Below are 27,956 nucleotides of genomic sequence, written 5' to 3'. Positions count from 1 at the left end.
TAAAAATTAAATAAAAAATATTCAATTTTATCATATGAATATTAGTAATACCCATGCTTATACAAAAGGGTGGTAGTCATCGCGCCACGCATGCGCGAGATATACGTGTCTCGTATAAACAAAGATGGCTTCTTTGACTGTTGCGCAGAACAAGTACAAACAGACATTACCAAGCTCTAATTATGTTTTTTTAGTAATTAATGCAAATCGCACCTTGTGATTTCCATTAGAAGAGTGCATTGTGGGAATATCAATGGTTATCAACACAACTGTCGCATATGCGCAGCTCGACTACTGCCGCCCTTTAATATGTCGATTAGCATTTCTGAACTTTTGAAGAGGGATGAAAGATCTTCCACTATTGGTACCCAATTTGAACCACATTCTATGATAGATTCGGTTGGGAGACCATGACACATTTCAGGATATATTCACCATTGACATGATGTGTATTAAATTTTTCCTGAATTACTGACAAATTGTTAAATTTTAATAAATAGTGCCTTTTGTATCTATTCAATGAATAGTGATCCACTGACTTCAATAAGCACATTAATGCATTTCACTTCAATCATAACTTGATAGAATTTTAGAAACATCATGAAGGTAAAAACAGACGTTCATTTAATTTTAAAACACACACTTGTGTCATTTACGTATTAAAGCACATGGACATAATTAATATAAGCAAAAACATGTATGATAAACGCAATATTTTGTTTACTGTAAAATATTTTATTTTCGCTGAAATTAATTTTCGCCTAAAAGACAATTTGGCAGTTAAATAAAATGAAGTTTATTTGAACTGAATTTTATTTTCAGTGATTCATTCCTTCCATGGAAATAAATTCCAAGGGAAATTAAAGCACTTTACAGTATGTGCACCTAATAGAACAAATACGTTAACATATTTTTTAAACAGGGGAGTTAAAAGCACTAGGACTGTTAAAAGCACTATTTGGACTTGATAAATTTGACATGTTAGGACTTCTTGTATTTCGGAATTTTTCGATAATTTGTAAATTAAAAACAGACAATGGACTTGATACAGCCTTGCAATCATTAGATGACAGTTTCCTCTTCGAACCATGCTTCTTCATTGGTGTTCCACCCGGTGATCTAAAAAAAAGAGAAGAAGAAACAACATTGAATTTCATACAGATCTTTCATGCACACACATATTTGTTTCACAACAATGACATTGACAGATCAGCACTAGTCTGAGATCTACTAGGATAATAATGTCCTTTTTTTTTATTTATGTCTGAAACACGTACTTTTATCTTGAATAGCAGCAAACAACACAATTTTTATACCTTCAGATGATCAGAAATACAATGATCAGATATACAATAAATTTAACTGTTGGTTTTAGTACACTTATTGCAGATGCACTTCAAATAGCGTTAATACTTTCAGGCGTAGAACATGCGACACAAAGTAACTTTGCATGCATAAAATATACACATCCTTTTGTTGACTGAATCTTACTGTAAAGCGTTGAATTTCTGATATTTGTTAATTTTTAATGGTGTCAACAACATTTTGAAAAAGCTGAAGTCACTTCTACGAACTTTCATATACACGTTTCATTTCGATTTTCATACTTTTCATATTTATTTTAACCAAATTGCTGGTGTAATAACAACATTTTGCAAAAGTTGCTTTGTTAATTTTTAATCAAATGGATACAATTCCAATTGCCTTCTCACATGACTGTTGACAAAATATGGTAGATTTCATCTGGGTTTATTGTGAAAGGTTATGAACATATTTTTGTTTGATCTACTTACCTTTGTTGATCTGTGGACTTTAGATTATGGAAACCAAATTTAACTATCTCATCATGCAGTTTTGTTATAGGAAGATGAGCACTGCTGAAGGCAAGAATGAACATTAAATTCTTGTATACCCATTAGTGAAAACATTGATGTCCATTAATGGAATTGTACATTTGTTAAGGTTTGGAAGAGAAAATATTTTCTAGTCAATTTTATTTCGATTTTTTGTTTCATGATGTTCTATGAATGTAACAAGTTTGAACAAAATCTGTTGATGCACAATTGAAATCCAGTATGGCAAAATGAATATTCAGCTTGTCCACCATTCAGCCATCTTGAATTGGATCGTGAAACAAATGCATGTGCATAATATGTCACTTGCTATATGCGTGAAGTTTGGTAAACATCAATCAAGGCACGTCTGAGACACATATGCAGACTAATGCACAGACAGGCAAATGCACTGAGGTGGACTTGGGACTATAAAGCTACGACTCGCACATTTATTACTGTTTCATGCAATGACCAGATACATAAATATTGCCTTACCAGTGCAACATACTTTAGAAGACAAATATTTTGGGCTAATACATACCTAACAGCTTTCTTTTCATTACTGGGCATTACTTCAATACTTTTTCTCTTTCTGTTGTTCTGTTTGCTCAAATTCTATACAAAATAATAAAAAAAAAAATTTAAATAACTTTAAAGAAGTAAGCGATATATTCAGTCTCAATTACCAAAGACCATATGGGACAAAAGTTTCTGAATAAATTACATTTAAAGAACCTACATGTGTCTATCTATTTTTCTATAGGTAGCACATACACTTATGTAAATGATGTAGGTATGTCTATGATCAAAACCAGTAATATCATCAAATATACACTACATGCAACTGTTGGTTTACATACACTTTTTTTGGAGATGCCCTTCTAATAGCACATATGCGCTACCTAATTCTTAAAGCGTGATAGTCATCGCGCTGCGCATGTTCGACATTTGTGTTGATAAACATTGATTTTCCCACAATCCAGTGAGCTCTTCAAATGGAAATCACAAGTATGAGGTTTGACCTGGGCGCGACTTGCACTGATTATCGCCGGTGACTTCTTCGATACCTTCCAATCACATGAAAATTACCTAATTAAAGCTTGGTAACATGTCTGTTCGTACTCGTTGATCTGCGCAACAGTCAAAGTCGTCATCTACCGCGCTTTAATGATCAGATATACAACACATGTAACTGTTGGTTTTGATACACTTATTGCAGATGTGCTTCCAATAGCGTTAATACGATATCTAATTCCTAATGATTCAATAAATGACATTTTTAGTTTATGTGCTTACTTCATTTGTACTATCCTTGAGTGGTGTAGACAATCTTCCATCTTGTTTCTCAGGTACAGGTACAGATAGATGGACCGCATCAGTTGGCAGTGACGGTGACGGTGGCGGTGGCGGTGGCGGGGGTGGTGGCAGTGACGGTGGTGGTGGCAGAGGTGGGGGTGGTGGTGCATAGCTAGGTGGCCCTTCTTGGTAAGATTCATCAAGAATTTTGGCAGTTGACTTCCTTGCACGTTCTCTAGCACTTCTGAGTGCTAATCGTTTGGAAAAGCGCAAAGGAGTATTTTTGACCTCTGTTAAACGAAAGATTTTCAATAAGATTTCCAGCCAGCTGATACACTAGTACATGGTTGTGGTCCTAATATATACATCACTGATTTCTACTATGTGTACGTCAACTTTATATGAAGAAGATCTAAATAAAAATAATTATTAGTATTGTATAATTACCTTGACCATAATGAAAAGCTTTGACCATATCTCCAGTTATCTGCTCCAGTTTATTTTGGCATTCTTTGTCAGATACGGCAAGTACCTCGTTACCGAATACAGATGACATAAACCGCGTCTGAAATAATAGCATTTACCAAATCACTTAAGGTAGAATGCTACTCGTGAGTTTTTTTTACATATGAGCATATTTTAGTGCACATACAGCAGTTACGGTACAATATTTTGCCCTTAAAAACCTACCCGGGTACTAAAAATATTGTCAATTTTATACGGTAATACAATTTTTGCTGATTGAATGAATCAGTGAAAATAAAATCAGGCAAATAACACCTTTTTTCCTATATTTTACATTCAACTTCATACAAAACAGCCAAAATGTCTTCTCAGCAAATATTTATTCCAGCTAAAATAAAGTATTTTTCAGTATGTGGGATAGCCAGTGGCAGACAATCACCTACAATAATGAAAATTTTATTAGAGTGGAGCTAAAAAAAAACAGTGATCCAATGGCTTGTATGACTCGTGTACATATGACGCCAAAATGCAGGATCAAATTTACAGTTAAATTACTGAATATATACATACCTTGAGGAAAGAGAACATGCTTTCATTCTCTAGGTCATCAATTTTTCTTTTATTTAAGATACTCTTATAAATCTGTGGATTTTTATCGATATATTCAATCAAGTTCTGTAAATGAAATTAGATTCACAGGCTAGTAAAGTTTTCTTACCCAATGCCCAAGCAGTGTAACTAATTTGCATAATACTAATCTATTTGCATAGGTCTTTTGTATACAATAATTAAGCTACATGTACCAACAACCTGTATTGGTTCATAAAAGTTCAATTTCAGTGGCCAAGCATTGTAAAACAGTCATGATTAATAGGACTGGGGAGACACTATTTACAAAGTAGTTATAAAGACTCTCCTGTTAGGAATCTATAAGTTGTATTGTAAATTGACATGTTCACATGGATTTTACTTATTGTATATTATTAATCAAGGCTTGAAAGTCACGGAGGAATCAAAGACAAATGCTTCAATACCATTTAATTTGTCTTGGGAGATGCTGAATTGTCAAGTTACAAAACTGACCTCACAGATATTTGAGAAACCCACATCCATTTTTGAGAAACCACACCCAAACTGTGACTTGATGTCTAATTAATATTTAACAGAATTTTGAGTTACAGACAATATACATTTTTGTTTTTGTTGAATCTACAAATTCAGTAACTCAAACTTTATTCAGCCTTGCGTATTTGCTTGAGTAGTAGCATATCTCCAAAACACACCTAATTTAAAAATTACACTTACTGGATTCATCAAAATATGAATAGACTTACATCTGTCATTCACATAAGCACTTACACAACTAAATAAACAAAGCATCAGCAAAAGTAATACTAGTACTCTGTGATAATTTAATTCGTTTACAGTAATGTAAATTACTCACTTCTAGTGCATCTCTTGTTACACTGGAGCATTGATCGTCATAGTCTTTCACTGAGCATGGTGTGCAATACTGTTTGGTGACTGGTGTGGCAGGGTCAAATTCACCGAAAGACTCCATCATAACAAGAATACCTGCAAAATAATGTTAACAAGCTGTTTTTGCAAGAACACTTGGCAAAATAAAAAACGTTGTCTTTATTAATTACAAGAATAAACAATATGCCATAACAACACATTTTTGTTGTTGCTGTTTTGTAAAAATCACAATATTGAACATTGATAAATTAATCACGTTTATTGTATTATCATTTGTACACCTGATGCAGCCCAAATAGAGGTCTATGCTGGATCATAAAATATGCCTTTGTTAGATGTTGGATGGATTGATGTGATTGAACACCAAAAATACATCGAAAATTGCAATTACATAATTTTATTCAATGAAAATACACAACACAATGAATGGCAGATATGACTGTCTACGATGGCTGAACTGATGATTCATTGCATTTTCTTTTGCCATTCTGTGCAAAATATTATCCACTACATGCTGTAGAAAGCAAAACGTGTTGACTACGCAAGTCACATGATTAGTGTCAAATTGAACAGGCTGTGCTGTATTTGAGGTACTGAGAATTGTTTAGGTGCCGTGATATGCCTTCAAGGTAGAAGCAGACTCATAATTTTTGAGAGTTACATAAATCACATGACAATGTTCATTGGTTTATTGTGTAAAATCGTGAAGCTATTGTCTCATGGCACCATGATATAACATTCTTTTGTGTGTTACATTGAATTTTTTTGGGAAACTTGTCCTAATATTTTTCAAAAATCTGTTTTCAGAACAATTCCATAAAGCATAATATTAAAAAAATTGCATTTTTCAACACCCAGATTTTTTAAATAATTCTTGAAAACAAAAAGCACCCTATCATTAACAATATATTATATTTTAAGCCTATGTCACCAGCCTACAATTTGAGATATGGCATAATATCTCTGCAATAGAAACCTATGGTAAAAGCACTATAATACTGCAAAAATGGCCAATATCCACTAAAATACAACTATCATTTTCTCGAAAATCAATCTGTTGACCCAAACTTTTTTAAAGTCTATTATCTTACATGTGTAGAAACCAAAAAAGAATTGTCAAATTTTCTTTAACATTGTAATAAAGCAATATTCTATTCTATTCTAATCTATATTGCCCAGAAGTACAATTTATTAAAAAATGGATAAATTCTGGGTATTTGATCTCATGAGTAGGCTAGCTTCTGCCTTAATATGAATGCTTGTAATGTTTGGGACATCATGAACTTGAAATTAAATTTACCTCCATCAAGGTGATAACTACCGGAAGTGCTGCAAATTGATAACTCTTTGAAAGCTCAATGTAATTTCCATTTACATCATTAATTACATTTAGGAGGATAAAAACAGATATAAAGATAAAAATAATACAAACCTATAACTACATCCAACGCGTAAGCAATCAATTTACAACGCAAAACACAAAAACAGGTTTTGAACTGAAGCGCGTAGGCCACTTATCGCGTTCATTTTTAGCAAAGTGGTATTAGGGTACATAATTGTTCTTTGAGTTCAACATTTAACGTGACTACAAAAGAAGTATGTTGTTTTTTTAAATATACACTACTACTACACTACAACCTCTAACATTATTTTAGCTGAATAATACAATAAACTATATTTGTTAAATTAGGATTTTATGGTTTTCTAAGGAGTTCAAATGGCTCTCGAAATCTCGCGGTCGACTGCACGAGACATCCGGGTATCGATTGAACAGGTCTTCGGCCACCATTTTGTAGGTGGAAAGTTGCGTAAACGTTTCCGGGAAGGAACCCGATTTACTTTCGGCCAACTTTTTGGCAGTAACAGCCTGTATTTGGTTTCAGCTTGTGCTTTAAAGCACAAGTGTCGCATATTTTTCACTCACTCTTCAGTGCAAGATTATTCTATTTGCACAGAAGCACTTTATATTTTTTTGTGAGGTCATCATGGAGTTTTGAATTTTTATCATGAAGTCGAAGAAATCTTGTGTCTCTCCCAAGTCCGGAGCGGCCAGCTGGTCATCGGTTTTTATTTTCGTAGCGGATGTTAGAGGCTACAGGGGAAATGGAGAAGAAATACGTCCCTCGCTCAGCGTCTGCAACACCGACCAACAAAGGGTCAAATGGGGACAGCAATAAAAATAAAGGTAGGCTCGAACAGTGCCAGTGGTGGCGCAAATAATGTAAATATAACAGTTTTATTTCTTGCTGGCCATCACCTAATAGTATTGTATGTACTTCTTCTATTTTTTTTTACTTATGTTAATAATGCTGATACCGTCGTGATTATAACATGTTTTTGTTTTTTGTTTTTTTTTAAGCAAACCAAACTTGCTGTTATTATAATTAAAAACAAGTTTTAGTCAAACTTTCAGATACAGGAAATCTTGGTTGGGTTACCGGTATCACTTGTTTGCTCTGTGATGTAGCTTTGCCAATTTTTGTTCCATGGAAGGCTCAATTGCAATTTTGTTTTTAGCACCTGGCTGCATGTCAGCTGACTGATATACTAATGTATTACGCAATTCAATGCAGTCATAATGCTAGCATTTAACTTAATGAATCCATGTGGTGTCTATCTGTCTGTAGATAGAGGCAACAATGGTGGCTCTAAGTTTAGTCGAAGAAAAGAATCACCAGTACCCCGAAGTGAGCCAAGCTCTGCCAGGAGACCTACTCCTCAGAAAACCAAGGCCTTGGATAAAAGACCACGGAGTAGAAATGTTTATGGAGGTAGACGTGAAGAGGTATTGTGGGCTATAATTGATCTAATTGTGTTTTTCATGCCATAACTAGTGTGTTTTACTGAGTAAAGTTCACAAATCACCTGATTCTGAAACACAATTTGGTGTACTTGAAGCAATAGACCAAAATAACCAGATTAGCACTAACCAGTTCTATTCACACTATTTAAAAATGTGCCTGATTTTACAGCACGTCTCAGAAGTATTTGGGCTGCCAATTTGCAAACTCGCTAGCGAATTTGCTAACTGCTTTGGTTTTGACTAAACAGTTGGCTTTCGAATTTCGTTGGTGCCGTCTTGTGATCGCGTCCACTTTGGGCGAGTCTATATTGCATTAGGGGACGTAGTCTGGATTCCCCTGAATAATTTTCTTTGTTATGTGAGGAGTGATAATGTAAAAAGTAGTTTCCCTGGTCAGCCTGAGAATGGCCACACTCAGCTGGTGTACAAGCGATAATATGATGAATGCGATTACGACTAATCTACCGATATTTACTATATGTGGTAACCATCGTGAACAGTGCTTGGAACTAAATAATGAGACAAGTTGAAAAACAGTTTCCTACAAATTAGGGAGAAAATCAGGGTAACACTAAGCCAACGGCTAAAAAAATCCACCTCATTCCTCGTTTTTGTGTGGGCAATTCCTTGTATCCAAACACCTCATTACACGAAGAACATAGAACACTTTCCCTAGTTTGAATGTGAAATCGCTATCCAACTGTAAGATCGTCCCCTACTGTTATATAGATTCTGCCAGAGTGGAAGTGACCAACAGACGGCGCCAACGATATTCGAAAGCCAACAGTTTAGTCAAAACCAAAGCAGTTGGCCAATTTGCTAGCGAGTTTGCAAATTGGCTGCCCCAATACTTCTGAGACTTGCTGTAAAATAAAAAAATGTATTCAAGAATTCTGCACTTATATTTGAAATTTGCAAACTGGGATTTTCAAGTTGAATGCTCTCTTACTCTGTTTGTGACTATAACATGATTTTTTTATTTTTATTAAATATGGCTTCTAGTTTGGTTCAAACCAATAAATATACCTTTGCCGACAAAATTATTGATTTTTCTTTTCTGTCTGTCTGATTTCTGCTGTGTTCTTCAAATTATCAGTATGGTTTCTGTTTCTTTACAGGTGACAGAGACTCAGAGGGCTGAGTTTGGCTCGGCTCTTTCTTATGGACCTAAGAAAATGAATCTGAATCATTTACTGAATTTTACCTACTCTCCAAGAGAAACCACTACCAATAGTGGTTCATGGAAAGTTAGAAATAAATGGGGAACCAAGCGTGTGAGATATAATAAAGAACAATTTCTTCAAGCCAAGTAAGAATTGTTTGCTCTAAACTGTGAACTTACGAATTTAATGTGCCATATTTTGTGAGTTGAAATCCGGGACATGCATGTCTGATATTCGAATGAGCTTGAATGTGTGTACTATGTTTGTCTTGTACCTGCCTTCTGTGAGTTTGTGGTGACGACAATAGTCATTACCAGTACTGTAGAGTAAATTGTGGAGCACATATGTGATTTACTTTAATAGTGTATTATTGTTTATGCTACTAGTGTTAGTGATTGATTTCATTTGATTTATCTCTATACAGTTGTCAATTTATTGTGAAATCTAGTGGTGATTACACTGTTCATGCAGCTGATCCGGATATTTTGGTCAATTGGGAACTGATTGAGCAAGTTGTAAGTAAAATACTCATTATTATTCTATATTTTTGCATTCCATGTACAGCTGGATCATTAAAACTGGCTATATGACCAAAAGATGATTGACACGTTAGGCTATACTCCAGTACATGAGTCTGCTTGTCACTGATTCTTGTGTTGAGAGTAGAATGAGCATTTCTGTTGCCAGTAGAAAGCATGAATTTCATATCTGATTATATCGTGTTGTTATGAACCTAGGGTGCACATCAGTGTTTCAGTTAGATTTATTTTTCTTGCATATTTCTATACACATTCACCATTTTTTTTTGCGTACAATGTTGCAAAATATGCGTAAAATCAAAGTAGGTGGGAACAAATGTAAAATCAACAATGTGAACACGTGTCCAAAATAATAACTTTTCTAAATTTGTAACATAAATAAAGGTAATTGTTATTTTAAACGTTTTGTGTCCTCATAATTACTGTTGTATTTCCGTAAGATCTCTACTAGTTATGTTCGTCATTATTAATTTCGTGTATTGTTATTTTCGACGCTGACTCTGCTGTCTGAAAGATAACATGGCTTCTCTAAAATCAAAGCCACCAACTGCAGGCCCTTCCATTGTGATCATCATTACATCATTTATAACTTCTTTGTTGAGACGGCTTCTTCTTGAAGTTTTAATGTGGTTTTGCTTGCTAAAACCATGCTCACAAGGAACTGACGATACCGGAATAACAGCTGCAATAACTGCTAGTTTTGATATATTTGGAAACATTTCGTGGTAGTCATTGTACAATAACGTACACACATCAATAAAGCGAAGCTGTCTTAATCTGTATAGCATAATTTTGAATTGCTGGTATTCGATATGGAGCTCTTCAAAATTAATTATGGCTCTGTGGATTTCACCATCGAAACCCATGTCAAGCCCAAAATAACCAAGTGCTTCCATTTCCGGTTTTCCAAAGTTCGCTAGCTCGTTCCTGTCTTGTGCCAATTTCCTGGGATTGAGCAGGACATCTAATGAAGTTAGAACAGTTATCTGATCGCCCTCGAAACGACGTTGCAAGTTGTGAATCGGTGCCTCCACGAATTCCTGTCGAGTGCCGTTAACGAACGCATCGATGTTGACTTCGGCTGCATGCTTCAGTTGAACTCCGTGGTAAGTGTGTGTTTGCCTGTCAAACTTATCCATGAACTGTGCTTCATGTACACCGGAATACAGAGTTTCCAATAGCTGCTGTAAACTCTGTATGGTAGGCGAAACCATGGGAGCAATTGTGGACAATCGATAGTGTCACGTTGAAATAAGAGATTTAATCTATCCATCAGTGCTAACGCGTCTTTTGGAAGTTTTGTTGTTGCCACAAATTTAAAGGACGACACGCGTAACAACAGTCCCTTCGCAGCTGCATTATTCTTTTCAGGCCTTGATTCCTCCTCCAACTCAACTGCAAGAACAGTCCAACTATTGTTGATCGCTGTCACTGCTCGGGATAACGATAGCCATCTCGCTGAACACGGCTCTTTGAGTGACCGGAAATCGTTGTTATCCAGTGCTTCATTCAATTCTCGCAAACTATTCATACGGGCAGCAGAGAAGTGGTAAAAGTTGTAGATTGTGTTTTCATCTTTACGATATTCACTGATGTTGACAACACCTTAATCTCGCTTTGTTGCATCGCTGGCCGCTAGAGCAACTCTGTGAGCAACGCAGTGAACCGATGTCAGAAAAGGGTTGAGACGTTTTAATCGGGCTGCGACACCATTTAAACACCCAGTCATAACACTGGCGCAGTCAGATCCAAAGCCCATGACTTTATCAATTTCAATATCACTTGCAACGAGTGTGTCAATCAATGCATTTATCACTGTTTCGGCATTCCCGCTGTGAATAGTGACATTGCTATGAAAAATTGACTTTGGGCCATCGCTCGTCATGATGCGCAAATAAACTATCAGTTTCTTATCAATAGTGATATTTACGGTTTCATCTGTAAGAAGGCCGATGTAAGGGCTTTGCCTGATTTCTTCTTTGATCTTCCCGCGTATCGTATCTGACAACGCTTTTTGCATTTCGTGGATCGAAACTGAAGTAACATAAGGATAACATTTTTTCAATGGATCACTGCCATTCAGTTTCTGCAGTTCTAACAAACTGCCCAGCTTGGTGTCGGCGATGTCTTCTTTTGCCATGAAATAGACTGTACGCATCACGGATATTTGCCCATCGGTGTCTGATGACATCTTGTTTTCCATGGACTTGCTCATCGCTTTGCGAAAACCCGTACACTTGCAAGACTCCCTATGGTCGCTGGTGGCCAAGTGGCGAACTAATGCCGAACGTTGCAAGTCGCTGCAACCATTAGTGAATGAATTTGACTTGCCAGCACTTTGACAGGTACAACAAAACATTTTGACGTTCACTTCTGGAGCTGTAACTTCGGGTTTGTGATATACCGGTAACCAATTGAACTCGCGCATCCATTCTTGGCGAAATTTGTGATGCTTTTTCACATGCACGTCAGAAACACCTGCCGTCTCGGCATTTGGTTGCACTGAGTTTTCCGGTAGATTTAGCATCGGAGTTCCTCTTTTCCTTGCTGGCGATGGTGATTGAGTAAAATAACTCGCAATATTTTGCCGTTTAGACATAATATAGAGTTAGGTATTGCCGGACTCGAAAGGGTCATGAATGAAATATTTGAATAAGTAACGGAATAACGGTTTACACCACGTCAGTAATGAAATGATACAAAACAAATAATTATATTTTTAATTGTTAAATTTCTAGAAATAAGCAATTAGTCGCTATTCAATCATAATTGAACAACGTTGTACACTGATACGTATGACAGCAGTTCGCGCCAAGCAATTTGATTGACAAGGAACCAAAACAATGTTGCAAAACAATATTTGTTGCAACTGACTTGCTTGAAATAAACATTATACATTGTTGCAAGGAACTAGCCTGGATGTGTGACGTCGTGATTTTGCCCAGCTGTTTTTAATACAACACAGCTGAAACTAACGCGTATGGACAGACGCAGCTGTAAAATATTTTGCGTAATCAAGATTAAAAATGTGTAAAATATGCAAGATTATGCATTAACGGAAACACTGGCACATGAATAATAATAATAATGCACGTTTCTTTCTGTTTTATTGGTGACCAAACCCTAAACCAACTCTATTCCAATTCTTGCCCCTCCAGTGCCCCCTTCTCCATTGTAATTGTGTATGCCCCTTCTTCAGAATGCATATAATTATCTGGAGGGCATACATTTGGAGAATGGTGTGTTAGAGTTCACGATTTTTGGGTTGTTTTTTTAAGAGGCTATTTCCACAATTTCTTTGAACCATTCTTAAATAAGTACCAAATCAGAATATTGTTTGTTCATGTAATGTGTTGACTTCGTGTTTATTCAGTCGTTTTCAGTTATGCCAACAGCACTACTTTTCACATATCAATACACTTGAGTGACCACATACAACACCATTACAAAAGTATGTATTTTGACACAAACAATAAAGTAGTCTCTAACTGTCTTTAATAAGTAATAGTGATGACATTTTTTTTTCTTGTAACAGCGAATTTTCAGTCACATGGTACCCTCTTGTCCAATTTGCCTGTATCCACCCACTGCAGCAAAAATTACCCGATGTGGTCACATCTATTGCTGGCCATGTATTCTGCATTATTTGTCATTGTCTGACAAAACATGGAAGAAATGTCCAATATGTTATGAAGCTGTTCATCAAAATGATTTGAAAAGGTAAGTTGGTGTTTGGTCCTTCTATCATCGTATAGTATAAATTGTAACATGTTGTAGTATTTAGACGTTAAAGAATTAGTAATTTTTCTCATCTGTTCAATATCGATACTACTGGATTCTGTCATTAATTGGCCCATCAAAAAAATCGCGGCAAGTGGGGCTATTATTTGGGGTTCAAAATTTCAAAAAATAATCAAATAATATTTTTTTGGGACTTTATTTTAATTGAAAAATCCACCCACCCTGACTTTCAACACCAGCAGTTGGACCACCCAAGACGAAAGTAACTATTGCAGAAGCTAATCTAAAATTTGATACATTTTCAAGTATTCTTGCTGAATTAAAAGGAAGATCGCCTAAAATTTCATGACAATGTCACCCATTAGTAGTGTAAGCAAATTGTTAATTTTTTTAAAAAAACAAACAAACTGTTGTTTAACAGCCCAGGGCGAATTTACAGCAGAATCCAGTAGATTGTATGTTTGTTTTTCACTTGCATGTCAGTTTTTTTGGTGATGTGACCTGACTGACAACCAATATTACAGTCCATTTGATTGAAAAATACAAAAATGTTCTCAAACTAGTGTCATTTGGTTTTCAGTGTTGTTGCTATGGCAACTCATCAGTATGCTGTCGGTGAAGAGATAACGATGAAATTGATGAAGCGAGAGAAAGGTTCCATCATTGCTCTCCCTAAGAATGAGTGGATAGAAGCAGAGGCTCAGCCATTCAGTCTGGGTCAAACAATTGTAAATGATGGTTTTGTCAAATTATTAGTGGCAGATCCAAAACAAGTACAGGAACAGGTGAGCATCACATTTATTCATTGTATTGTTTTCATTTTGTGATATATACTAGGAGGGACAAAGGAGGGATTACATGTCTGTTGTTGCTTCTATTTTGAAATGTCATTCCAATGAACAATGCTGATTAAAGCTGAAAGATATGACATTCATATTAATTGAACCTGAAAACAAACTTGATTAGAGAGAATATAAAAAAAAATTGTCCTCCAATGTGCATTAAGATTAGACGTTAAGATGGGTGTTAAGATGCTTCCCATTAGTTAATTATTTTGTGTGGAAAGAAAATATTGTTTTGGAGGCCTCTTCTTGATCAAAATATACTTTTTGAATGAGTGAAATTGATAATGCCCCTGGGTAAAATATAACAACCTGGTTTGTATTTTCAGATAATTGTTTTTGAGAAGACTGCTTTAGAATGTAAATTAGCAGACAAAGATGAGGTAAGACTTAGTATGTAATTCTACCATATCCATATGCATTGTGGTCCGATTGAACTGTCAGACCACTCTGTCGCAAACTTACTATAGCTTGGGTGTCTATTGTTAGTGACCTTAAAATCTCGGCCAAGTTTGAAATCATGGGTATGTCCGACAATGATTTATGGCCCTGAAAGTTTCTTTTTCTTGTTGAAATAATACCTGTACAGATTTTCATTAGTTTGATTTTATGAACTTCATATTCTGAATAAAAAGGTAAATATAATATATAAGGTACAAGAAAATTGATTAAATTTGAAAAACTAGATTAGTGGCAAGCAAGAGGTGCATGAATACTGGTATAATCTTTTATTAGCTCCGCTGTCGACTTTGTCGAGCGGAGCTTATCATATGAGTGATTGTCCGTCGTCGTCGTCCGTGTCAATGTTTTACTTTTTCGACTTCTTCTTGAAAACTACAAGCCTAAATGCTTTGATACTTGGTGTATATGTACCTTGGGTAGACCTCTCTTAGATTTGTTCATTTCATGTTGATATCTTTAATTCTCTAATTTTGGTGAATATTTTTGTCATTTTTGGTAAAAACTATATTTTCGAGTTCTTGTTAAAAACCGCAGGTGCAATTGCTTTGATATTACATCTATAGGTACTACATGTGGACCTCTCTCAGATTTGTTAATTTTGTAATGATATCTTTAATTCTCTAATTTTGGTGAATATTTTTGTCATTTTTGGTAAAAACTGATATTTTCGACTTCTTGTTAAAAACCGCAAGTCCAATTGCTTTGATACTACATATATAGGTACTACATGTGGACCTCTCTCAGATTTGTTCATTTCGTGATGATATCTTCAATTCTCTAATTTTGGTGAATATTTTTGTCATTTTTGGTAAAAACTGATATTTTCGACTTCTTGTTAAAAACTGCAAGTGCAATTGCTTTGATATTACATATATAGGTACTACATGTGGACCTCTCTCAGATTTGTTCATTTTGTAATGATATCTTTAATTCTCTAATTTTGGTGAATATTTTTGTCATTTTTGGTAAAAACTGATATTTTCGACTTCTTGTTAAAAACCGCAAGTGCAAATGCTTTGATATTACATATATAGGTACTACATGTGGACCTCTCTCAGATTTGTTCATTTTGTAATGATATCTTTAATTCTCTAATTTTGGTGAATATTTTTGTCATTTTTTGGTGAAAAGTTATATTTTCGACTTCTTGTTAATAACCGCAAGTCCAATTGCTTTGATACTACATATATAGGTACTACATGTGGACCTCTCTCAGATTTGTTTATTTCGTGATGATATCTTCAATTCTCTAATTTTGGTGAATATTTTTGTCATTTTTGGTAAAAAGTGATATTTTTGACTTCTTGTTAAAAACCGCAAGTTCGATTGCTTTGATATTACATATATAGGTACTACATGTGGACCTCTCTCAGATTTGTTCGTTTTGTGATGATATCTTCAATTCTCTAATTAATTTATTTTGGTGAATATTTTTGTAATTTTTGGTAAAAAGTGATATTTTCGACTTCTTGCTAAAAACTGTAAGTCCGATTGCTTTGATACTATTCATATTGTTCATTTTCTAATGATGTCTTCACTTCTTTAATTGAAATGTGCATTGCTAACAGCGGAGCTATCTCTATATTATCTCTATTAATAATATTAATTTAATACCCTGATGTAGTAGTATTGCTATATACATGTACCACCACTGTGTTGATTTGCTCACCCCTGATGTAAGTGGTGCATCACAGCAGAGCTATTTCAACCACTCACTTGGTTCAAAAACAGTAAATTACTGGGAATTACCTAAACAGAGGTCTATTTTTGTCTGTTTAATTATACTCAAATGACAATAATTTTTTTTTTTCAGGAATCTGAACAGTGTTTTATTGAATCAGCATTATCACTCTTGCAGGTATGGCTAATGTCTGTATGTCTCTGTCAATAATGTGACTGTAGCCACAAAAAAACAAATACTTTGTTTTCTCTTTGCATGTCTTGTACATTGAATTTGTGATATTCCCTCTATAAATGCAAGTGAAGTTTAATTTTTATAGATCTATTTTATGATATATTCATTATAAAATTGTTGACAAAACAAAGATCCAGTGAATTCTCAGGCTGTTATTCAGCATAACTGCTATGTACATCTAGTCTCAGTTATGTCTGTGATTTTGAAACTAATGTTTGTTTCACTTTATCTCCACAGGAAAGAGAAAAGATGTTAATTGGTGATCAGAATATTGTCAATGTTGCAGGTAAATATTAAAGAAGTGATGATTTATACCCCGATGTTATCACATGTTCATGGTGTATGTCATTAACTGATATTTCACGTTGATTGTGGTGATATGCACGATAAACATAATCAGTATGTGTATTCAAATAGTACAAGGATAAAACCAAATTCTGGCATCTATTTGGAACTGACTCATTCATCTGGAGTACATTTCTTTTTGACATCACAAGATGAAAACGTTATTACCATACATAATCTATTCATAGAGCTGGTTGATATAGATGCGACAATTATCGACCATCTCTAGAAATAAGTTGATAATCAAAATTATGAATTAATCAAGTCCCAAAAGGGGATGGTATATGATACCGTATTTGCTCTAATAGTAGTGCTTACTCTTGCACAGAGGTGTGTCTATGATCAAAATAATGCGTATGTGGATGGGTTTGGTCAGCCACATTCCAACTTGAGTTAGGAGTTCAGCGGAACAACTTGAACTTGCAAACCTACTCATAAACTGCATTTATTGGTGATCGAAACACTTCAAATGAAAGTATAAACTTTTGGTAATTACAGAAACATAGTAAACAGATGAACTAACTGACCCACAGTTGAGCACGAACTAAAAACTAGAACAGAATTACAGTTTTTACTTTTAAAAATGGAATGGACCATTACAGCGTTTTCCACGCATAAGGAGGTCAACCAATCAGTGACTGCATACTAAATTAATAATGGAATATCAGTCAGAAAAGAAAAATGTTTTTGATTGATTTCTATACAAACTGGAACGTTATAATTATGTATTACATCTATAAACACATAACTCGGAATTACTCATTAAATTGGAACAAATCACATATAGAAATAGATAGAAATATAGAATGGAATATATATAGAAATTATCAACATTAAAACACACCTATGGCTTGGTTTCAACGATTGCGTAATTTATTAATCCAACATAAGATAAATGCAATTTTTGGCTAATGTATTCTTCTATTGGTAATACGTTTCTAATAGAGCAAACATGACATATTGAAGTCATTATTCATATTCTTCAATAGGTATAAAGTTGTGTGATAATGCTGAAGAACCTGTTGATGATGAAATTATCATGAAGCATTGGACTAAAAATCAGGTAGGTAATGTTAGTCAGAAATGCCACATGCACACACACACACACACACACAGGATCTGAAGTATGGTATTGCATTTTTTTCAAATTAGAAACTGCAAAGGATAACATTCCTAATTTAGTGAATTTCTTAGTTTTCAAAAGCAAATTCAGTAGATATCCAAGACAACTTAGTCAGTTTGTAATGTTGGGAAACCATTACAAGTGCTGTGGGAATGCATATTTTAAAGTTTGTTTATCGATATTTTGCTAGATTTTTCTTTGCTTAATACAAAATATAACTCTTTCTAAAGAAGTACATGTCTCGCATGCTTAGTCTATGAATTACTGTCAATGGGGAATTATTGTCACTTTCTTTTTAGTGTATTTGATCTTACAGGGATATATGAGGCTCTTGCTACTGCTAAAATTAATTTTGCAGCTAAAATTATGTTTCTATTTACACCTGTGTTGTAGGATGCTATAGTGTATGTTTCAGCGTTTGATGAAGTTGTTGATGAAACTGCAATGCAGCCACCTAAACCACCTGTGTCGCATGACGAACCACCTGTGTCACATGACGAGCCACCCGTGTCACATGACATGCCACCCGTGTCACATGACGTACCACAGTTAAATGATAATTCTATTGGTAGAGATGACAAATGTGTGGATGAAAGTGTGCAGGTTAAATCATGTGCATCTGCTGACACTGGACATGTATATTATTTCTATCAAGGTACTATTACATTCTTGTTTGCATATTAGCACGAGTAAAGCATTGAGGCATTTGTTTAACCTGGTTTATGCATACTTAGTCACGATTTGCTATGATTTTCATGATTTCCCTACCAAAGTGTGATACGTCATCTTCATATCTCAATCTTTTCAAACTTGGATACTTGTGTATACATGTGTTGACTAATAGTCAGTTTGAATCAAACAGCTAACAGAACTTTGGGTTCTTCCTACCTGTCCCCTGAAACTGTTGAATTAATTAACAGTACGATTAGTTTTTTTCATTGACCACAATTAGTATTTTATGGATGACAAGACCTGTTTAATGACTTTGTTTCACTTTTTTTACATGCTAATTATGTTCATTGTAATGAGAATTACAGCATATATTTATATGCTAATCATCAACTACTAAGGAGAGAACACTGTGGTTTCTGTCATTTTTGACACTTGCCTAAGAACTGCAGATTAACAATACCGGTACTTAGTTTTTAAGACAAACATTTGTAATATTTAATGTCTTTATATTTCTCATAAATATTTGTGTTAACTTTCATTAATTAGCTGAAGATGGTCAGCATTTGTATCTACATCCCGTTAATGTAAGATGTTTGATGAGAGAATATGGAAGTCTAGCAAATTGTCCTGATACAATCAGTGCTACTATCTTGGAAACAACAGGATATTCTATGACAGAGGTAACTCGCTATACTCAATACTCTATGCATTAACTTTTCATTTGCAAAAAATATATCAACATGTCACAGAGATTTGTTTTTTCACCATGCAATTTAAGTTTCAGTTGATATGGTCAAATTGAAATTAAATATCATTGTTTTATGTGGGAAACTCGAACAAGTATCATTGGTTTTGCTCTGTTTGAAAGTATGATTTAACTTGTTCAAATCATTACCAGAACTTGATAGATGTAAATTTTCAGATAACATTATCACATTACCTGACAATCGAACTGCTTGTTGAAAATTATCGCTATAAACTTTATTTTGAAATCTTGCACTTCATTACAGTTAACGTGCAATTGTTTTAGTTGGCATTCACATTTCCTTGTAAGCTGCCAAATACCACCCACAAAAAATTCCTACATGCTGCAACCATATACCTTGTAAAATAACATATTTATAATAGTAACAATTTATGATTTTTAGGATTATAGGAAAAGATTCCGATACATATGTCACTTGCCATTGACTTGCGAGTTCACTGTATGTGAATTAGCACTGAAACCTCCAATTGTTTCCAGAAAAACTTTGGATGAATTTCTAGGTAAGTACTATCATAATAATATGCATCCTCACATTACATGAAGTGAGCAGTTTGTTCAAAGATAGGGGATTCAGTCATCGGCACTGATATTTATTATAGATATACATGTTTTGTCCATTGTAAGGCCCTACCGGTATTGTCCATGTGCTATTACAGCATGCCTGAAGTTTTATTGATAACAGTTTGTCTCAACGCTTGGCACATTTTCCACAAAACAGACATCAATCAACTCACTCACTTCACTTGAATTCATTAATTACACATGTGTACATGGTTCTCGTACAACTTCTAGTTTCAGTAAGTTTTTGTTCTGATATTTTGTTTTGTAATTGTTTTGTTCTTCAAAGGAGAGTTTCAGAGAAGAAAGAAAGTACGAGATAGGAAAGCCAGAGATGAGAAAAAACATGAAAGAAGAATTCATTACGAGGAGGAGAAGAAGAAAGGGAAATGTAAGAAAACATACATTTACATGTATACTGATAGATGCTACTAATACATGTATACTGTAGTATACCATAGAAATAATGTACAATATGCATAGTTTGAACCAGCCCACACATTTAATACCGTAAAATTTCTTTTTGAGGCCGCGGCTTTAATTAAAATTCATTTTTTCAATGGACGAATTCAGATGCGTGAAGTCTTGGTGCGGCTTTAATTAGAGCATTCACTTCGGTAACAGTTGGAATTTTTTTCAGAAAACAAAGGCCAGAAGGGATAATGATATGCTAATGAGATGCACGACACTCGATTGCAACTTTGTTGCGATTCTAAGGCACTTTCGGATTTGTACACGCAGACAAACTTGTACACAAACGAAATTTCACACTGTATAACATACTACACAATAAATAATATCTACAAATAGATTTGTATGTATTTGCAGATTACGGTACTGTATACTACAATCTCTTGAATAGACTAATTCGTTAGCACCGGTCACTCTTTTAGTAACCGTGCAGACAGCCGTCTGACTCAGTCGATTGCGGCATGTTCGACTTCCGGCAGAGTGACTGTACATTCCATGTTTAATCTAGACATCGGGGAAATTAAAATGAAAAAAGTCAATCAAAAAAAAAAATGACAACGAAAAAATACTCAGTATATTATTTAATGTAATATATATCTATTTTCTTATTTTTGATAACGAAAAGTATATTCTAAAAGAAGTCAAAACAAAAACGAATGCATTCTTAGTAGCAAATGATCACGGTAACGGTCATGCTGCGTTTCACACAAGTGAATAACTTACTTGTTTTCGAAGTGTTACAATTGCTGATTATTAATCAGTAGTGATTACAATAATGTACAAAAATAAATTCGTTGAATTGTTGTGAAAATTCAACTTAGTTTCACCGCAAGCGAATGATTTTGGTCACATATAAATGCTCGACCGATACGATATCCGCCATGTTAGTTCAAACATCTTTAGTGACTTGAAACTGTTATTTTGACCTGATAGGCCAAGTCGCTAATTAACCAATCGAAACGCTGGATGGTGCCAACGTGATTAAATTACCATAGCTCATTTAAATATGTTATTGTAGTTCAGCGACCTCATGGTAAACGAAACACGGAAGAGATTTACCGTTGTTGTACTGCGATCGTTTGACTTTGATTTTGATGGGAAAACGGCATGATTTTTTTTTTAAATCAAGAAATTAGTTGTTTTCGAAAGATAAGCTGAGCATTGAAGAAGAATTTAACACTTTTGAAGATAATAACAGCTCACTGTGGAAACGCAGTTTACCCAGTCACGTTACCCACAATAAACCTGTACTCTGGAATAAGCGTAAATGACTACGGAAAACCTTAATTAGACTCTAATTTAAGCGACAGGAATCATTGAAATGTTCGAAAAATTATGCCTTACCGGGGGTAATTTAAAATTAAATGGTATATTTTTTTCTGAAATATGTGGTGGCTGTTTGGTTTGTGAAAGTTTGGGGTGCGGCTTATATTGCAGACTTTTCCCTGGGATCAAAAAGATGCGGCCTCAAAAAGGAATTTTACGGTACCAAATTATCATGATTCTGCATCTTCCACACAACACTGGGCATTCATATGGGCAATTCCACAGTGACAGACGTTACATTGAGAGGGGTTGAAAGTTATTTCATGGAATTTAATACTGTGTTATAGACATGCTTAGGAATCAAATATTTGTGTGACAGACGCTACATCAAAAGGACATAGGTAAAAAAGTACTGAGTAAGGCTATGAATGTTACCTCTTGGCATGATGAGTAGCAAATTCTGCTAGGTACTGGTAATACTGAAATAACTTCCAACCCCTCTGAATGTAACGTTCATACGTTCATCACCATGGAATTTGCTCTAATGTGTCACATATGTCTATATATTTTATTTCCTCTGCATACATGTATAGTTTTACTCCAAGCAGAACATCGGCTCTAAACCTATTGAGGTGTTGTACTTTTATATACCATACAATAACCAGGTTCAATTCTTGAACATTTGTTAACCAATTTGAAACACTCATTGGTTAAACTATATAATTTTGATTTCAGTTCCTAATGCCAACTTGACTTTAGAAAGTAACAGACAGTTTCCAGTATGTGGTGTGGATGTTATGACTGGTGCTATGTTAACAAACTCTGATGTCAGTCAGCCTTCTAGCCCTGATGCTGTGTCAGTGATATCTACCAGTTCTGATTCTTCCCAGTTTGTCTGTGGAAGTCCACAACCAGGTAAAAGAATACATGTACATAAAAATGAGACTCATCAAAGTCCTGTGCTTAATAAACACTTTCTGTTCAAAAATGTAAAAATGCAAGTGATCCAGTGTTGATTATGTAACCAGCTTACATTGGTTGTATAGTCTTCTTGTAACACAAGTTTAGAAAAGTTTAAATACAGTTTTAATAAGCTGTAATATTTAATTTTTGTTTTACAGATAGTTCTCTAAATCCCCATGCAGCTGAATTTACCCCAGGTTCACCCCCACCTGTAGTTGGTAGTATTGACAGCTTAGACAGTGCATCCAGTATTGGTAGTCCATCTGATGGACAATTACCAAGATTACCATCCTTTGCTGATGTAAGTACAACAAATCAATTGTCTATTACCTTTATGCTGTGTGGAAATAGTTAAATCACTGCAATGTGTGACTACAAATCATCTAAAACCACAATATGACACATGTATGTTGAGGCGTTTCAAGCTTTCCAGACTGAAGGTGGCACAAATCCATACTAGGCAACATTTGACTGTATGAATGTCAATGTCTCCCTACGGTTGTGGCAAAGTCGACTCCGATGGTTCGGACATGTATGTCGTATGGGTCCCAGAGAGACTACCTAGGGCCCTGATGGGTTTTAATCCAGAGGACATAGGCGGCCGGCGGAAGAGAGGAAGGCACCCGACAAGATGGAAGGAGGCAGTTGAGAGGGATGCAAGGTCAGCTGGAGTTACTGGTGACATCTGCTCCCTTGCTGCAGACCGACAAGAATGGCGAAACGTGGTCGCACTAGTGGTGATCTGATCGTCTTGGTTGCAAAAATAAAAAAAAAAAAAATAATAAATAATGTCAATGTGTTATACTGTAAACTGGTTAATTATTCACTGGGTTTTAATTTTGCTTATTTCGCTGATTGGAAAATGAGCTAAGTTTAAACCCAGTGAATATGTAAAATTTAGCATAGAATACATTATCTAAAAAATAAAACTGTGAATTTAAAACCCATTGAGTATGCCTGAAATGGTAAATCAGCGAAATTTAAACTCAGTGAAAATTAGTTATTTTACACTAACTGAAATCAGAAGATTTGTGCTGAACAAAGTGTATTTTTGTACATTAGAAAATTTATAGGGTTATATTTTTAACAACTTGTTGTACTTCAACAACGTGTTGTATGGTTGTATTTCATTCTTGTACTTCAGTCACTTTCTATACATGTACACTAACCAGATGTTCTCTTTAATTAGATGTTACGTGCTGGTAAATCTAAAGATGCTATTCCAAGAAGAGCGTCAGTGCCAGCTAGATTAGATCATACAGTATCAGTCACTAAAGGGCATGGAGACAGTGAAGATAGTGATGCTGAAGAACCTATCGCTGTACCATTGTATAAAGACGCATTTAGTGATGCTATACAGAATGCTATAGATAAAGCAACAGTTGACAAAAAAGGTATCTACAGTCTTTTTTAGCTCCGCTGTCGACTTTGTCGAGCAGAGCTTATCATATGAGTGATTGTCCGTCGTCCGTGTCAATGTTTTACTTTTTCGACTTCTTCTTGAAAACTACAAGCCTGAATGCTTTGATACTTGGTGTATATGTACCTTGGGTAGACCTCTCTCAGATTTGTTCATTTCATGATGATATCTTCAATTCTCTAATTTTGGTGAATATTTTTGTCAATTTTGGTAAAAAGTGATATTTTCAACTTCTTGTTAAAAACCGCAAGTCCAATTGCTTTGATATTACATATATAGGTACTACATGTGGATCTCTCTCAGATTTGTTCATTTTGTAATGATATCTTTAGTTCTCTAATTTTAATGAATATTTTTGTCATTTTTAGTAAAAAGTGATATTTTCAACTTCTTGTTTAAAACCGTAAGTCCAATTGCTTTGATATTACATATATAGGTACTACATGTGGACCTCTCTCAGATTTGTTCATTTTGTAATGATATCTTCAATTCTCTAATTTTGGTGAATATTTTTGTCATTTTTGGTAAAAAGTGATATTTTCAACTTCTTGTTAAAAACCGCAAGTCCAATTGCATTGATATTACATATATAGGTGCTACATGTTGACCCCTCTAAGATTTGTTCATTTTGTAATGATGTCTTTAATTCTCTAATTTTGGTGAATATTTCTGTCATTTTTAGTAAAAAGTGATATTTTTGACTTCTTGTTAAAAGTCCAATTGCTTTGCTTTGCTTTGATATTACATATATGTACTACATGTGGATCACTCTCAAATTTGTTCATTTCATGATGATATCTTCAATTCTCTAATTTTGATGAATATTTTTGGTAAAAAGTGATGTTTTTGAATTCTTGTTGAAAACAGCAAGTCCCATAGCATTGATACTATGCATATTGTTCATTTTCTAATGATATCTTCTGTTCTTTAATTGAAATGTGCATTGCGGAGCTATCTCAGCCGAGAGGCTGCTTGTTTTTATGCTCTACTGACAGCAGAGATTGTCATATACTAATTGTCTATCATCTTCAAAAACTGTAAGCCGGACTGCGTTTTATTTACCATGTATTGACAGTTTTCATGAAGATTGCCAATATTACAAAATAGAGGTGAAACTTGTGGTATTATTTGTGGTATTTTATTGGTTGAAAGGAATAATAATGTGTACAGATCACTACAGAGTTACCGGTAGATCTCTAAGACTGTACCATACATTTGACACACTCTGTCGTTTTTCTTTTTTTTTTTTCAAATTTTAATTTACTATGATATTGGGCTTATTGCTACGTGCTCAGTTTAACCTTTATCTTGTCAATTCAATGTAAAAGTACCGGGGAGCTGGCAGGATATGGATTGACCTGATTGAGATTTCTATTTCTTTATTTTATATACTATAAGCATGAATTGTTAAGCAGGACTGATATTACAGATTCTTTATCTGAATTCATTGTGGACAGTTTCAGTTCAAACTTGGACCGTGTAATAGTACGTTATGTAAACAAAGCGATTGTTGTTCTTTCAGAGATGGGTGCCAGCAGTGATGCAAAGAAAAGCAAGAAAGGAAAGAAAAAGCAGTTACTGTTCTCCACCTCTATACGCTATAAATGATCAAATAATCAAGTTTTCATCTGAGAATCAATTAAGTTCTGTTGATAGTAACTTGCAATGATTTATTATATATTTTAAACCCAAAACTAATCTCTCGCTGCCTGAAAAATTGGGATTTGAGAAACAGAATATTGAATGAACTTGTACCACACTGATTCATATGACCTTTTTTCCTGGCTTTGTGTTTAATCTTTATCTTTTGAGTTTGGTGATCTCGTATAATTTTTTTGTCCATCTGTTATTTTTCTGAACAGCATGCTTTCACCAATTTTGTTGAAACAAAAAGACAAGACAAATAAAAGTTTGATTATTTCATGGCATCAACTGTTTCTTGGACATGCCATTTGATTTTAATTCAATTTAAGGTAGAATGCTACACAAAAGTAAAAAATTAAATAAAAATATGAAGTCATCGTACTCAGTTGTGAGCAAATCTGCAAATAACTAGCGACAATAGCATGTTTTGGCTGTTTTAGGACATTTTTACCATTGTTTCCTATGGCAGATATTTCAAAATTTTGTTCACCAAAACGTGGTGTAAAAATGATATGTAATGTCTTACAAGGTACGTTTTGATGTCTACTAGTAATAACAAATTGAATAAAAAATAAAAACAAATTGACTGTGAACCTGAAGTTCACAAAAAAAAATTACTGGTAATTGTAGACTGGTTTTGTCACTGCTATATACGCTGAAATATGCACACGCGTAAAAAAAAACAAAAAAACTTGAGAGTAGCATTCTACCTTGCTAATACATACTTGTTCTGTAGGTTGTGCAAATGCAGTACCACACATTGCTCACTGTTCCAAATACAAATGAGTGTTATGAGCATATTAAACAAATATAAAATAGTTTACAATTTTGATATAAAATCGTTCTAACTAAAAGACTTCATTTTCAAGTTTAGCAACAAAATAATGAAGTATGGTTCTGAAGTAGATACTTGATTTCCCTACTCCGATTTGGTGTTAGTGACTTTTGTGTTAATTCTGCCAAATACAGAGTGGATATCATTCTTTATATTAAGTTTAGTAAATGCCCCAAGGCTTGTTTTTGGTAAATTAGAGTGCAGTCGTCAGCGAGTCACATGAACACAAGTTGTAACCATGTGTGTGCATATTGCTAAATTTAATTGTATCCAGCGCTTGTTGCAATGATCAACAACTTGGCTGAGCACCAAGATTTGAAACTGAAGAAGAGATTTTGACCTGAAAAAAACTTTTAATGAACATTTTATTCATGTAAATTAATACGGCATTAAGTGTGGGGGGGAAATGTTTTGCCAATATTTCTGCGGAAATGATTGTACTTGAAAAAGTTTTTGAAAACTTGTATTTCACGGAAATGTTAACTTTAATCGTAGTTGCATTCTATTTCATTTTCAACTATTTTGCGAGTGCTGCGAATTGTAAATTAGCTTTATTTTATTTACTGTGTTGAATGAAGCTAAACAAATAAATTGCATATCTACCAGACTTGTTGTTTTTTTCATGCCATTGCTATATAAAACTACTAGGTCAATTGCAGATAAAGCTGTGATTGGCCAAGGTAATCTTCACTTTCATATCTGTTTCGCCAAACTGTATTCAGGATATTTTGCAGGCATCTGTTTGAATCTTCCTGTTTTGTTAATTTCCTATGATTGTGCTTCATAGTAAAGGGCAGGTGCTCAAAACACTACTTTTGAATATTCTGATCTTAATTTTTTGAATCCCATGTGCAAAGCACACAACAGGAATATTTGTGGTTTGTGAGTTTGTATACAAGTCTGTTCCACTGATATCTCAATAACCATTCACAGATTTCTTCCCAGACAATTAAAGAGTAGGGATTCCCAACTGTTTTTGATAAACAAGTGACCATTAATTGTAACAATGAATTTATTCAACTTGTTATATTATGCAAATGCTTGAAATCTGTGCATATTAATTACCTAATTTGCATATTAATCAGCCAATTTTATACAATTCCACTTGTGTACCATTAAACAGATTTCAGCGAAACTTTGTACATTGATGCTCTGAGATAATGTGCAGACCTGATTAGTTTATGGTTGACATTTGTGCATATTAGTGACCTAATTATTAATTTCAACCAGTAATTCAACCTCTTATCGGATTCAATGCAACTTGGTTTCAGTTTAGGGTTAAATTTTGTGCAGAAATGTTAACAAATGCATTCAACTCTTTGTTAACCTCTATGTATGAAGCACACAATGAGT

General features: G+C 34.5%; 2 protein-coding genes across 3 annotated transcripts; one reads left to right on the top strand and one right to left on the bottom strand.

Annotated features, from left to right (window-relative positions):
- Positions 1 to 601: 601 nt before the first annotated feature.
- On the bottom strand, positions 602 to 6,588 carry LOC102802787 (uncharacterized). Of its 2 annotated transcripts, none has more exons than XM_085491505.1 (8): positions 6,508 to 6,588; positions 5,041 to 5,171; positions 4,167 to 4,271; positions 3,579 to 3,696; positions 3,132 to 3,421; positions 2,377 to 2,450; positions 1,794 to 1,877; positions 602 to 1,119 (listed from the first exon to the last, which is right to left on the bottom strand). In XM_085491505.1, exons 2-8 carry the CDS (start codon positions 5,158 to 5,160, stop codon positions 915 to 917), a joined length of 996 nt encoding a protein of 331 aa, XP_085347631.1. In that variant the 5' UTR covers positions 5,161 to 5,171; positions 6,508 to 6,588; the 3' UTR covers positions 602 to 914. The 2 variants fall into 2 exon arrangements, with proteins under 2 accessions (XP_085347631.1, XP_085347632.1); XM_085491506.1 differs by having other exon boundaries at positions 1,794 to 1,874.
- A 273-nt stretch (positions 6,589 to 6,861) lies between these two features.
- LOC100378825 (E3 ubiquitin-protein ligase RNF10-like) lies at positions 6,862 to 26,052 on the top strand. Its single transcript, XM_002736584.4, has 18 exons — positions 6,862 to 7,260; positions 7,703 to 7,860; positions 8,997 to 9,187; positions 9,466 to 9,556; positions 13,116 to 13,300; positions 13,902 to 14,106; positions 14,493 to 14,546; positions 16,439 to 16,483; positions 16,778 to 16,826; positions 17,875 to 17,948; positions 18,402 to 18,663; positions 19,227 to 19,360; positions 19,829 to 19,946; positions 20,294 to 20,395; positions 22,477 to 22,656; positions 22,863 to 23,005; positions 23,894 to 24,098; positions 25,647 to 26,052. The coding sequence occupies exons 1-18, from the start codon at positions 7,158 to 7,160 to the stop codon at positions 25,730 to 25,732; spliced, it is 2,385 nt and encodes a 794-aa protein (XP_002736630.2). The 5' UTR covers positions 6,862 to 7,157; the 3' UTR covers positions 25,733 to 26,052.
- Positions 26,053 to 27,956: the final 1,904 nt, after the last annotated feature.

This window comes from Saccoglossus kowalevskii, chromosome 16, assembly GCF_978046115.1.
Source record: "Saccoglossus kowalevskii chromosome 16, keSacKowa6.1, whole genome shotgun sequence".
In the NCBI taxonomy this organism is placed as follows: domain Eukaryota; kingdom Metazoa; phylum Hemichordata; class Enteropneusta; family Harrimaniidae; genus Saccoglossus; species Saccoglossus kowalevskii.
Note: the sequence above shows the minus strand (reverse complement) of the source record. Positions and strands in the feature narration are given on the sequence as shown.

Excerpts from the sequence above, each read along its gene's own strand:
- LOC102802787 (XM_085491505.1), bottom strand. The coding sequence starts at position 5,160 with ATGATGGAGTCTTTCGGTGAATTTGACCCTGCCACACCAGTCACCAAA. Across the intron at positions 3,697-4,166 it reads GCATGTTCTCTTTCCTCAAG|ACGCGGTTTATGTCATCTGT; the intron begins GTATGTATATAT and ends CTATTATTTCAG. Across the intron at positions 1,120-1,793 it reads AAGTCCACAGATCAACAAAG|ATCACCGGGTGGAACACCAA; the intron begins GTAAGTAGATCA and ends TCTTTTTTTTAG.
- LOC100378825 (XM_002736584.4), top strand. The coding sequence starts at position 7,158 with ATGTTAGAGGCTACAGGGGAAATGGAGAAGAAATACGTCCCTCGCTCA. Across the intron at positions 9,557-13,115 it reads GGGAACTGATTGAGCAAGTT|CGAATTTTCAGTCACATGGT; the intron begins GTAAGTAAAATA and ends TTCTTGTAACAG. Across the intron at positions 14,547-16,438 it reads AATTAGCAGACAAAGATGAG|GAATCTGAACAGTGTTTTAT; the intron begins GTAAGACTTAGT and ends TTTTTTTTTCAG.